The sequence below is a fragment of the Notamacropus eugenii genome, chromosome 4 (assembly GCF_028372415.1).
Source record: "Notamacropus eugenii isolate mMacEug1 chromosome 4, mMacEug1.pri_v2, whole genome shotgun sequence".
NCBI classification, from domain to species: domain Eukaryota; kingdom Metazoa; phylum Chordata; class Mammalia; order Diprotodontia; family Macropodidae; genus Notamacropus; species Notamacropus eugenii.
In genome coordinates this window covers 46,610,017-46,624,794 of record NC_092875.1, presented here as the reverse complement: position 1 = coordinate 46,624,794, position 14,778 = coordinate 46,610,017, and the positions used below count along the sequence as shown (strand labels likewise).

At 39.5% G+C, this 14,778-nt stretch overlaps 1 protein-coding gene across 4 annotated transcripts in view; it reads right to left on the bottom strand.

The window, feature by feature from the left end:
• ADGRD1 (adhesion G protein-coupled receptor D1) overlaps positions 1-14,778 on the bottom strand; it is a 470,522-nt gene that overhangs the window by 191,835 nt on the left and 263,909 nt on the right. For all 4 annotated transcript variants that reach the window (XM_072600751.1, XM_072600753.1, XM_072600750.1 and 1 more), the window contains one exon: positions 6,629-6,752. In XM_072600751.1, coding sequence (XP_072456852.1) covers positions 6,629-6,752 — 124 coding nt within the window. The remainder of the gene's footprint in view (positions 1-6,628; positions 6,753-14,778) is intronic.

Genomic DNA, 14,778 nt, shown 5'->3' with positions numbered 1-14,778 from the left:
CTGTTAGTGACACCGTGGACTATAGCACACCAATATTTTCCATAGCACTTTCTTGACAAGGATTTTGGAGTGGCTTGCCATTTCCTTCTCCAGAGAATTAAGGAAAACAGATGTTACGTGATTTGCCCAGGATCACATGGCTAGTCAGGGTCTGAGAACAGATTTGAACTCCAGGCCCAGCATTCTATACACTGAGTCACCTACCTGCCTCCATACCAGTAGAAGACAGACCTTATTATCAATTAACCTATTGGATTAGGAAAGGGAACAAAGTAAAGGAAATAAGTGTTTATTAAGCACCTACTATGTGCCAGGCACTGTGCTGTTATCACATTTGATCCTCTCAAGAATCCTAGGAAGCAGGTGCTACTATAAGCCCTATTTTACAGCTGAGGAAACTGAGGCAGATAGAGTTTAAATGACTTGGTCAGGACCACATAATTAGTAAGTGTCTGAGGCTGGATTTGAACTGAGATCTTCATGACTCCAGGTCCAAAGCTCTGTCCAGTGAGTCACCTAGTTGTCAAATCTAGTTTGGGATTGATCTTTCTCATCATGCTTTTCATTCATCACAAAAATATTTATTAATTACTTCTAATACAATTCTTAGCAAATCTCTGAACTGTTGGAGCCAGAGGACCAAGTTTTGATCTTGAGTTCTTAACTATATAATGAAGGGAAGAAATGTGAACCAGTGTAAGTAATAAGAGCTGGTGTTTGTAGAGCACTTTAGTATTGCTTTACATGTAGTTCTATATGATTTTTTAAATTTTTATTTATTATTTCTTTTTATTTGATTCATTGGTTCTGGCTTCAAAGGAGTTGAGTTCAAATTCCTTCTCCAAAGTGGTAACTTAAAGCAAATCACCAAAACCTCTCTGGACCTCAGTCTTCCCATCTGTAAAATGGAAGGATTGAAAGAAATCACCTCTGAGTCCCTTCCAGTCTTAGATCTATGATCCTAAACCAGATGACCTCTTTGGTCCTTTCTAGATCTCATTCTAGGATTCAATCTTCCCCCAAATGAGTTAATTCATTCATTAATAAGAGAGGGACTAGGGTGCTATGGAACAAGAATATTGGAGCCCAGAAGACCTGAGTTTGAATTCTGACTTTTAAGTGTTACTTAACGACATTTACTACCTGTGTGACCTTGAATAAATAACTTTATATCTTGAGACCTCAGGCTCCTTCAGTACAAAATGGCACTAGATGGTCTTTGAGGTCCCTTTTCGTTCTATACCCATGATCCTATCCAGTTGCTGCTATGGTCCCTCTATTTCTGTTGTCGTTCAAGTCATTCAGTAATGTATGAATCTTCATGACCCCATGGACCACACCACAGCAGGCCCTTCTATCCTCTGCTAGATCTCAAAGTCTGTCCAAGTTCATGTTTGTTGTTTCCATGACGCTTTCAAGCCATCTCAACCTCTGCCAACTCCCCTTCTTTTGCCTTTGATTTTTCCCAACATCAGGATCTTTTCCAATGAGTCCCATCTTATTGTGTGATCAAAGTATTTACGCTTCAGTTTCAGCGTTTGACCTTATATTTGAATGCTATTCAGTCATTTTTTAGTTGTGCCTGACTCTTTGTGCCCCTGTTTGGGGTTTTCTTGGCAAAAATATTGGTTTGTCATTTCTGAATTAATTTCTTGAAGTATTGATATGATATGATCCCTCACCCAAGGAGTAACTCCACTAAAAGATTCTAGCCCCATTCTTAGATTCAGAGTGCCAGAGTTAAAAGGATCAGTGCGGGGATAAGCCAATATGGTCCCCTACTTAAGTATGGATTAATAATTATAAAACACTATGTCCCATGGTTTCCTTATTCTACAGTGGCTAGACAGCTAGTCAGTCAACAATCATTTATCATGTTCTCCCTTTATGCCAGATGGCTGTAAAAGTTAATTATAGCTCAGGCACTATCCTGGTTTAAAAAATCAACATCAGTAAAGTTTGTCCTTGACACCCTAATGTATCCCTGTTCAGCTGTTCTCCACCCATCCTCCCAATGCTCCTTGCAACTGTCTATCTTCTCAAAAAGTTCCCCAGACTTCCAAGTTACCTCCTTTCTTATAGATGAGGGCTTCTTCTAGGACTTTTCAAAGATTATCTCTGCCCCCCATTCTCCACCTTGCATATTTCTTCTCCTCATCAACCCATTGTACCTCCTATTTTCTCATTGTCTGACAAGTCAAGTGATTTTATTAAGCATGTATTATTTGCCAGCAGGTAGCAAGGTGGCTCAGCATATAAAGCATCAGGCCTGGAGTCAGGAAGACTTGAGTTCAAAACTAGCCTCAGATACTCACCAACTGTGTAACCTTGGGGAAGACACTTAACCTCTGTTTTCCTCAGTTACCTCATCTGTAAAATGAGCTGGAGGAGGAAATGACAAACCGCTCCAGTATCTTTACCAAGAAAACCCCAATATTGACATGCTGTGGTCCACAGGGGCAGGAAAAGTTGGACACAACTGAACACTGAGAACAACACTATTTGCCAAGCAAATAAGAATACTCCCTAAAGTCTAGGAATTCAAAGAAAGGCAAAAACAGTCCTTGCACTGTCCTCAAGCAGCTCACAGATCACACACATACACACATACAAATTGGTACATATATGATATACACAGGATAAATTGAGACTGAGGGAAGGTGCTAGCATTGAGAGGGCCCAGGAAAGACTCTTGAATACAAAGACTAATGTATTAATGCGTGGGATGTATTTGATAAGATGGTATTTTTATGGTGGTAGTTTAGTGAAAATTGTTATTTATTGATGAACTAACAATAATAATGCGAGAATTTATATGATACTTAAGGTTTACAAAGTCCTTTAAATGTGTAATCTCATTTGATCCTCACTACCAGTGTGGGAGGTGAGTAATCCTGTTATTATCCCCATTTACAGATGAGGAAACTGAGAGTGAGAAAGACGAAGTGACTTGCCTAGGATTACACATCTGAACTCAGGTCTTCCCAACTCTGAGTCCAGCCCTTTCCACCATACCCTGTAACTGCCTGTCATGGCTGCTGCCTTTATGTGATTTCTACACATGTCATCTTTCTGTGCCATTTATTTTTATACCGGCCTTACGTTTTATTTGCCATGCGTTCATTCTATGCAATGATTACTCACTGTTGGCATTATTTGTTGGCTGAATATGAATTTATTTTACAATGACTTGAAAAAATTGAACACTTTGGGTTAAAATCTATTTTACATGTTCAAAGAGGATATTTGGCAAGGCATCTCTTGAAAGGAAGAAGAATAAATTTCTGAAATCAATGGTTCACATTTATATAACACGTGAAGTCATGTAACTCTTCTAAGCCTTGGTTTCCTCATCTGTAAAACAGAGATAAATCCTGTATCACCATCCTTATCATCATCATCACCATCATCACCACCCTCATCACCATCATCACCATCATCATCACCATCATCACCACCATCATCACCATCATCACCATCATCACTATCATCACCACCATCACCATCATCACCATCATCACCATCATCATCACCATCATCACCATCATCACCATCATCACCGTCATCATCACCATCATCACCATCATCACCATCATCATCACCACCATCATCACCATCATCATCATCATCATCACCATCATCACCACCATCATCACCATCATCACCATCATCACCATCATCATCACCATCATCACCATCATCACCACCATCATCACCATCATCACCACCATCATCACCACCATCACCACCATCATCACCATCATCACCATCATCACCATCATCATCACCATCATCACCACCATCATCACCATCATCACCACCATCACCATCATCACCATCATCACCACCATCATCACCATCATCACCATCATCACCATCATCACCATCATCACCATCATCACCATCATCATCACCATCATCACCATCATCACCACCATCATCACCATCATCACCATCATCACCACCATCATCACCATCATCACCACCATCATTACCATCATCACCACCATCATCACCACCATCATCATCCTAATCACCAGCAGCAGCAGAAGCAGCATCACCCAGACCTGCAATTTCATTGTTAAGGGAAGTTCCATAGAGACAAATCCCTATTCTAATGTAGACCAATACCTGGTCTATAACCTCTAGGTTCAGAGAATTGACTGGAACCCTGAGACTTGTCAGAATCACAAAGTCACACTGTCTGCATACCTCTGAGGCAGGGTTCACTCACATCTTCTTAATTCCAAGGCTGGCTCTCTATCCATTATGCCATGCTTCTTAGTAGTAGTAGCATGGCAAAATATTTTTATAGGTAAGTAATAATAAATATTATTTATTGTTATTATTACCTACATTAAAATAATATAGATAGGTCACAATAAATATTAAATAAAAACAATAACATTTAGTGCTGATACAATGCTTTAAGATTTACAAAGTACTTTACAAATATCTCATTTGATCTTCACAGCAACGCTGAGAGGTGGGCTTATTGTTATCCCCATTTTACAGATGAGGAAACTGAGGCAAATAGAAGTGCACATAGAGTAAGTGTTTAAGGCTGTATTTGAACTCAGATTCTAGGGACTCTAGGGACACAGCTCTATCCACTACACCTCGTGACCTAGCCTAGTGGTTAGAATGCTAGACTTTGAGTCAGGGATAGCTTCTGACACATTAGCTATATGCCCACCAGCAAGTTCCTTAACTTCATTCATTCTTCTATACAACCCGAGTTTCACTCATCTGTTCAAGAAGCCTCCCTCTCCCCTCGCCTCACTGAACGCCATATTCAATCAGTTGTCAAGTCTTTTTGATTCTGCCTTCATAACATCTTGGGCATCTGTTCCTTTCTCTCTTCTCACACAATCACCACCAAAATCCATACTCATCACCTCTTACCTCCACTATTGGAACAAGCTTCAAATTGGATTCTGGGCTGCCAGTCTCTCTCCACTCCAATCCATTCTTCACACAGAGGCAAAAGTCATCTTCCTTAAGCAAAGGGCTGACCATGTCACTCCCCTCTTCAAGAATCTTTAGTGGCTCTTGACTACTTGTGAGAGCAAATATGCCATTTAAAGGCTAAACCTGCCTCTCATCTACCTTTTTAGATTTATTTCATTGTAACTTAGTAACTGAGTGGTGGATAGAATGCTGGACCTGGGGTCAGGAAGATTCATCTTCCTAACTTCAAATCCAACCTCAGACACTTACTACTTGTGTGACCCTGGGCAGGTCACTTAAACCTGTATGCCTCTGTTTCCTCATCTGTAAAATGAGTCGGAGAAGGAAATGACAAACTACTCCAATATCTTTGCCAAGAAAATCCCAAATGCCATCACAGAGAATCTGACACAATTAAACAATAACAACTTAGCATAGTAGAGTGCTGAACTTGGAATTAGGAAGACCTAAATTTGAATTCTGCCTCTGACAGTTAATAGTTGTATGATCCTGGGCAAGTCACTTAACTTCTGTCTGCTTTAATTTCTTTATCTGTAAAATGGGGATAATAATAGCACTTACATCACAAGATTTTTACACACACACTCACACACACACACACACACACATACATACATATTGGTTGGTTGATTAGTTGGTTGGTTGTTGTCCATTCTCAAAGAGGACCAAAATGGCATCACCGTGCTAAAGTCAAGTTACAGTGTATCCAACTGTGGCTGATCAGACCAATAAAAGCTTGGAATGCTCTACCACAGATCAGGCAGAGATAGTCCATGTGAACATTTGGGGTGGTTATTCTAAATTTGTGCATCCTGAATTTCCTTTGAGCTGGTTCAATTCTGCTTTGCTCATAGAGCCCAACATTTTCTCTGATGTGGGAACACCACACTGAGCAGTCCTGTGCCAGTGTCTCCCATGTCACACAATCAGTTTTATGTGTGCTTTTACACACACATGTATATAAACATATATATATGTATAGATACATATATACAATGTTTTTCAAACTTCAAAGAGCCACATGAATTTTAATTATTATTATTACTATCCCTCTAATTTCCAGTCAAACCTAAGATGACCTTTTATTGACTTCTCTGTATACATGCCACATGCCCCAACTCCCTCGACCACAGCCCTGGTAGAACGTAAATCCTTGCAGATGGGGTCCTTTTCATTTTTGTCTTTATCCCAGCAGCACTGAGCATAGTGCCTAGGTGCCAAAGCATGTCTGCTGTGTATCAATGAAGATTGTTGTGAGGCTGTTGGGAGGATAATATTTATAGAACTGCTTTGTAAACAAATGCTAGCTGTTATTCTCATTCTTATTATTGTTAGCCACCTATCCCTTACTCATACTCAAGTATGCCTTGGAACAAACCTCAAGGTTGCCCCACTGTGGAACTTCACATCATTAGTCTACTGGCCAGAATCATCATCTTTAAGTCTGACCATGGCAAAAAATGTGATCTTTGACCAACCATCCTTCCCATTTCATGTACCCATGAAGGTTAGGTATGCAAATGACCAAGCCTCCTGCCTATTGTCATCTCTTCTCCATTGCTGATTGCTGCCTCCTGTCTAAGCAACAAACCTTCCCTGGGTCAAGAGAGATGCCAAGCAGGGCTTTGAAGGTCCCGCTCACCATATAGGTTCTTACCTCCAGAGGTACCACTTGCATCAGAATAGCAAAGTTGGTGAGGTGATTACAGTGACAGATGGAGTAGTTGAGGTTCCCTTCAGTGAGGACACAGCCTTGGTTTGACCAGATGCCTTCTCCAGAGCTAAAGATCAAAGCAAAGCAGAAACATAACTTGTTTGGTATTTCTTAGAAGATTTGTAATTAACTAAAGAATGACACCAAGAAGTTGGATTATTTTAGAGAGATTATGTAATGATACAGTGATATCCCCCTTGGGGCCAACCATGAGGAAAAGGATCCTTTTGATGATAAAATATTCATAGCATCACTCTTTGTGGTAACGAAAAGAAAATAATAGAAACTAAGAGGGTGCCCCTTGATTTGGAAATGCTTGGGGAAAAAGTAGGACATAAATGTGATGCAATGTCATTGCACCATAACAAATAAAAGTGTCAGAGTAATCAAGGATAAAGAGCTAATCCCAGAAGAAAGAAGAAATGCGTTCAAGTCCTATGAGACCCTGACACATGCTGACTATGTGACCCTAGACAAGTCATTTAACTACTCTGTGTTTCAAGCAGCAATCTAGGACTGTTAAGTTATAGAATAAGTGACAATCTACACTGGTAAAGGAAGCTTCCTCCCCTTGAGTTCCCTATACCAATGAAACCAGAGTTGTGAGGAAGAAAGGAAGGAAGGAAGGAAGGAAGGAAGGAAGGAAGGAAGGAAGGAAGGAAGGAAGGAAGGAAGGAAGGAAGGAAGGAAGGAAGGAAGGAAGGATGGACTTGGATTGTTAGGGCTGTCCTCATTATCACCCCTGAAATTACTGTGCATACATTATGAATTTCTTTATCTCTATAGATGCTACATTCCCCAATAGAAAATACCCTCCTTCAAGGGCAGGGACTGTCTACTTTTTCTCTTTTTATTTCCAAGCACCAGTACCATCTAACACATGGATGGGAATTTCACTGGTATAGAGAACACCCAATTAGGATACTTCCTCTACCAATACAGATCTGCACCAGCTCAGCCATTTATAGTCTTAAAGAGCTGCCTTGGGCATTGGGAGGATAAATGGTTAGTCCAGCATGACACAGTCTTTCAACTAGAGGGCACTTAATAAATGCTTATTGAAAATTCAATTGAGTAAATGTGGGGAGTGTGAGAAGTGAGGCAGAGCCATAAAAGCCAAACCAAGAGTGTGTGTGTGCTCACTCACACACATACACACACACACACACACACACAGAGTAACAATTACTGAAGAAATAACAACACTAAAAGACTGTCAAATGCCAATGAATTGTCATGAACAATCTGGTTATCAGATTCCTGATCAAAGAAACCACCTTCCTTCTCCCAGTTTAGAGATGGGGCCGGCAGACATAAAGTGTTGCATACAGAGTTGAACCTAGTCTATGTGTCAATAGGTTCTGCTTAAATGTTATTTTCTTTCTGGATTCCAAAGAAGTTTCATTAGGGGAAGGTATAATTAAGAGGATGTGGCTGTAATGTGAGGGAGGGAGAAGGGAAACTAACGCTTTCGAAAATAAATTGTGTTGTTTTTTTAAATAAGCAACTTAGCTAAGAAGGATCTCTATAATCCCAAGACATGGGGAAAGAGGGAGGGCACACCTTGGAGAAATCATTTTGACTAACTTCAATAAATTAATTGGCTTCGGTTGTTTCTTGCTGAATATTCCATTTGAATTGTAATGTCAGCTATAAATTTAACCAGCTAGAAACTGGTAATTCTGATGACTAACGGATAAGGATATGATCCCACACCACTTTCATTAGTGAACAATGAATGGGGGACATTCTAGCCAGTCTTAAGATAAGAATGTCCCTGAGACAGCATAGCAAGAGTGGAAGCAGGTGATGGGTGCCATTGCAGTCCTAGGGGAGTCTCAATAGGCTGCTGAGATATGAGTGATGAAGTTGGAAAGGAATAATTTAGAGGCTGTTCAATGATGGGTTAGCCTAATGACTTTGAAATGCAGTTACAGCAGTTTCAAAGCACAGGTTTTCATGATGAATGGTCTGATTTTGGCAGGAAAATCAGGACCGGTTCAGCATATTATGGCAGAGCCAGAAGAGAACAAATCAGTCTGAAGATGACTCCAATAGTACCAGAAGAGCTATTTGAAGAGGACTGTCTCATACCAAGATGGTTCCACTCTAGAGCACCCAATTCAATGTGGAAAGCAAGCTACAATTGACTCATGTTGAAGATCATTGTAAAATAAACTACTTGTGTCTATTGAGTATAGTCATTTTGTGAATCAATAAACAAACTATCAATATTTTTAGCAATTCCTAGATCAATAATATCTTTGATGTATTATTTTAATAATTCACTTTATATATAACAACTGAAATTTTAAGATTATTAAATTTAAATGAGACAAATTCCAATGGTTCCCTATCGTGAGTTTTCGTTGTTGTTCAGTCATGTCTGACTCTTCATGACACTTTTGGGGTTTTCTTGGCAGAAATAGTAGAGTGGTTTGCCGTTTCCTTCTCCAGATCATTTGATAAAAGAAAAAACTGAGGCAAATAGGGTTAAGTGACTTGCACCATGTCACCCAGCTAGTATTGGTCTGAGGTCAAATATGAAAACCTTCCTTGGCATTCAAAGCCCTTCACATTTGAACCTTTCTCCAGGCAGGGCTGGACCTAGATTCTAGGCTATGTGAACCTAGGCAAACCTCTTAACCTCTCAGTAACATCAGATAATTCTCCAAAACTTTATAAATTGGAGGACAAGTACCCATTTTCATTTATTTTCATTTATTTTTTTTTGGAAGGGGGAAGCAACTCATCTTCATTAATAGAAAGAATTTCTTTCCTGAGAGTTCCTCATGCCAATGAAATGACAGGTTTAGAGCACAGAAAAAATGGATGTCATAGAGGAAAATGCTGAGGCTTTGAAATCAAAAGGTCTGGGTTCAAATTCAAGTTTTGTCACTAACCAGTTCTGTGAACTTGGGCTAATCATTTAACTCCCCTGCTCATCAGTTTCCTCCTCTTTAAAATAAGGGGGTTAGACAAACCACATAATATCTAAAACCAATTCCAGTTCCAACAAATTTTATGATACCTTTATGAGATAGAAAATATGACAAATTAATTTCTTTCTGTTTATGTACTGGATGATTAGGAAATTTACTATTTTCAAATGATTTTCAAAAGTGGTGCATAATGCCATCCAATCCCACAGATACGAATTATGTTTTTTTAACCCCAAAAGATTAGGATCCCTAATTCCAAGTCAAAATAGAATTACTAACATGATTCAAGTGGCACCTTCTACAAGAGGACTTCCCTTCAGCTCTTAGTGCCCTTCTATTCCCCACCAGCAATTACTCTTTATTTTCTATATAGAGGGTGTCCCAAAAGCTTTAGAGCAGTTCTAAGCTCTTATTGTTTAAAACTGCACTAAGGTTTCTGAGATATCTTCTATTTTGTATTTACTATTTTTTTTCCAGTTTCATTAAAGGCAACCCCATCAAAGTCAGGGACAGCCTTGTTTTTGTCCCTGTTTACGCAGTGTGTGTAGCACACAGTGGATCCTTAATAAATCCTTGTGGAGCAAATGAACCAGACCAAGGTCCCCTTGAATGGAAACCCATGTTAGAGAAATCTTCTGCAAAAATTGTCTTTGTTGGGGATTGTCCACATAGACTACATTGGCCTACATTTCACTAGTTTCAGGAAGATATATACTCTCTGATTATTAAAATATGCAAATAATCAAAGGACCCCACCCCCAGTTACCAGCGACTTGAATTGCATTATGTGATTGCCACTAAAGGGACTTGGGGTCATTATGTTCATCCTACAGATGGGCAGCATATGTTTCAGAGGCTGGTGTTGTGAAGAACACAGGATCACTTTGATTCTTGGTCAGTGAAGAAAATTAGACCTGGAAATATAGACTTACAACTGAAAGGGATCTTAGAGATAATGTAGCTCAAGCCCCTCATTTTACAGAGAAAGAAACTGAGTCCTAAAGAAAAGTCATTTGCTCAAAGACATACAAGTGGTAAGCTGTATGAGGTAGAGGGAGGTTTTGAAAGAAGGTCCTATAATTCCACATCGAGTGCTATTTCCACTATACCACATCACCTCCTGAATTCATTTAAACAATTCTTATGTGCACAATTATTAGTGTACAATTTAAGCAATTATCATGCAAGTATAGTAAGCAATTATTATGTGCATAATTTGCATTATTAATAACAATTGTTAAGCACCTAGTATACACACAATGGTATTCTAAGTGCTAGAGATGCTGTTTAGTTATTTCATTCACTTTGGACTGCTCGTGACCCCATTTGGGGTTTTCTTGGCAAAGATACTGGAGTGATTTGCCATTTTCTTCTCCAGCTCATTTTACAGATGAAGAAATTGAGTCAAACAGAGTTCAGTGACTTGCCCAGAGTTACACAGCTAGTGATGTCTGAGGTAGAATTTGAGCTCCTGACTCCAGACCTTGCACTCTGTCCACTGTCACCTCACTGTCCACTAAGCACTGGAGACACAAAGACAAAAATGAACAGTTTTTGCCCTCAGGGAGGTTACAGCCATTAAGGCCCCACTCCAGTGGAAAATGGCGAGACAAGAGGATAGAATTTGCTTCCAAGGTTCAGGAAACTTTTCATAGGCATTCTGTGGGATAAAGACCAGGAAGGATTACAGTAGGCATATCTCATACAGTACTGGACAAACTCTAGAAGTCCTGAATTCAAATCCTATCTCAGACACTTAGTAGCTATGTGACCCTGGGCAAGTCTCTTAACCTCCTCTACCTGACTTAATTTCCTCACCTGTAGAATGTAAATATTAACAGTAGCTACCTCACAATGTTGTTGTGAGGATCAAAGGAGCTAATATTTACAAAGTACTTTACAAACTTTAAAGTAATATACAAGTGCTAGCAATCATTATTAATTATTATTGTTATTAGCTATTACAATAGTTAAGGGCAGCTGGTTAAGACAATGGAAATAATACTGGTCCTCGAGTCAGAAAGACCTGAGTTCAAATCTGGCCTCAGACACTTACTAGCTGTGTGACGCTGGGCAAGTCACTTAGCCCTGTCTGTCTCAGTTTCCTCAACTGTAAAATGAGCTGGAGAAGGAAATGGCAAACCACTCCAGTACTTCTGCCAAGAAAACCCCAAATGGAATTATGAGGAATCAGACACGACTAATTGACTAAACAAGTTATAGCAGCCAGTAATAATATTATTATATTATAGGATAACATAATATTGTGGCATATAGAAAGAGCTTAATAAATGATAATTTGTCAGTTTAACGATGTGAGTCCCACAAATCTCTGACTGGTAGTTTGACATCTTGGAATTTGCCTGGTCTGTGTTGTGGAAAGGAAAGAGGAAAGACTTCCACAGGAATGGGAACCCTGAGGTCTCAAGACCAAATGAAGCCCTCTAGGTCTTCAAGTGCAGCCCTTTGACTGAATCCAAACATGAGGGAACAAATCTCTTTAATAAAAGCATTTGTTCTGTAAAACTCGAACTCAGTCAGAAAGCCACACTCAAGGACCTAGAAGGCCACATGTAGCCTTGATGCCCCAGGTTCCCCCAGCCCAGGAGAAGTCAGTCAATAAGCATTTATTAAGTGCCTACTATGTGCCAAGAACTGTGATAAGTTTTGGGGATACAAAGAAAAGGAAAAAAACAAGCCCAGCCCTAGAGGAACTCCCAATTTAATGGAGGCATAGGGAAGACAATATTAGATAAGCTAGATTTGGGGTAATACTCTTGCGGAAACTTTAAAGTTATCAGACTTGATGCTATGGGCATTGGGGAACTATAGTGGGCTCTTCAATAGGAGAGAAACACAATAAAATTGTGTTTTATAAAGCACAATGTACAGAGATTGTGCAGGAAGAGGGTAGAAGGAGCATCAGGGGAGGGAGGTTAGCTCCAGCCATGAGGCCAGCGAGGATGCTAATACAATGAGCCATGAAGTGATGAATGACCACAACAGGTGATGAGGGAGGAACTAGAGGATTTTCTGGGAATGGAAAGGAAGGAATTGACATGAAAGACATTATGAAGAAGGACTTGATGAGAAGACGAAGGAGACAAAGGAGGCAATAAACACTTGACATGCCCTGGTCTTTTCTATCTTTAAAAAAAAGGTCTTTTCCCAGTAGCCTCTTGAAGCAATTTCTCTTGTCCTATTTCTCAAGATTCTCAGAATCTCTGAGATAGAGGGGACTTCAGAGGTCATTGAAGTAATTTAAGAACTTCAAGGACTCACTGAGGATGGGACTCAATAAGAAAATTATTGACTTTTTGACTGATAGCTGTTTGTGACAAAGGATCCACCTCCTCATCTCTGCCTCTCAGAATCCCTGGCTTCTTTCTAGATTCATCTCAAGTATGACACCTTCTGTTGGAGTCCTTTCCCTGTGCCTGTGGCTGCTGGCGTCATATCTTCCCCTCTAAGATTTGTTGTTGTGGTGGTGGTGGTAGTTGTCCAACTCTTGTTGGACATGTCCAACTCTTTGGGACCCCATTTGGAGTTTTCTTGGCAGGGATACTAGAGAAGTTTGCCATTTCCTTTTCCAGCTCTTTTTACAGGTGAGGAAACTGAGGCAAATAGAGTTAAGTGACTTGCTCAGGGTCACACAGCTAGTCTACATCTAAGGTCGAATTTGAATTCAGATGTTCTTGACTCCAGACCTGGTGTTCTATACACTGTGCCCCCTAGCTAACCCCAAGATTACCATCTATCTACTCTGAATGTGTTTTATCCCAAATTTTTTAGTGCAGTTTTAAGCTTTAACAACTTCTGAAGTATAACTACTACAAACTTACCAAAAACAACATTTGAAAGGTTGTTTACTTAAAATTTTTAAATACTGAATATTTCTTATTAAAATTGAAGATAATAACCATCTCTTGCTATACTTCATTATTCCAGTCAATTTTTGAACTTCCTATAACTTTTCATCAGCTGCTGCTCAGTGACTGAAAAGGTTGCATATGTAATCCTAGCCTTAAGATCATCCCCAAAATGAGGCTTTTGATTCAGACATGACAGCTTTGATGTGACCCTCACCAAGAAAAAAAAATCTAGTGAAGACAGATCAGGTATCCAAGGGGACACGCATGAAGAACTCCGAACAACCAACCTGAGGAAGTATCAATCATCCAAAAACATTAAAATAAAATTTAAAATTTATTATTCAAAATTGACAAAACTATATAAATGGGAAAATTAAGCTTTTAATTTTTTATTTTTTATTTTATTTTATTTTTTATTTTTTATTTGCTGTAAATTTGTAGCATTTATATGTCTGATCTTGTTCAAGTTTAAAACTAAATTAAGACTTAGGGGACACCACATATACACCTATAGATATCTTATGTTGTGTTCCTTTTCCCTCCTCCCCATTACAACGTAAGGTCTTTGAGAGGACGGATTGTTCTTGGGGGAAGGGGGGGGGGTGGTCTTAGCTTGTTTGTATTTTTATTTTTCCCCAAGCTCTTCGAACAGTGTCTAGAAATAAATACTTAAAAATGCCGACTGATTCAATCATTGTTGAGCAAATAACCTGAGTGAAAGTTTAATGAGTACCTTCGGTAGAAGCTTCTATTCCAGGATGCTTGGTACAGTTGGTCAATAAGCATTTATTAAGCACCTTCTTTGTGCCCGGCACTGTGATAAGTGCTGGGGATATAAAGAGCAAAAAATAGCCCCTGCCCTCCAGGAGTTTATAATCTAAAGGGGATGACTGGGAGACCATGTGCAAACTACTATGTGAAAACAAGATTTAGACAGGATAAATTGAAAATAATCCAGATCACCCTCAATTTTATCTCGTTACCTAAGAGATTTCTCTCTCTTCATCTTTCTTATACTTCACACATACCCATCATCATCATCATCATCATCATCATTTTCCCTTCCTCCTCCTCCTCCTCCTCCTCCTCCTCCTCCATCTCCTCCAGTGTTCCACCCAGGAGAAGGTACACTCCATGCCCAAAAGCTGCTTTTTCTCCTCTGGGTTTACTGGCTACATTTCTTGCTCAAAGATCAAGCTTCAAACCCAATTCATTCCAGAGCTCATAGACTGGACAGCAAGTCTCCAGCCACCTAGCACAGAGTAGATTTAAATACTAA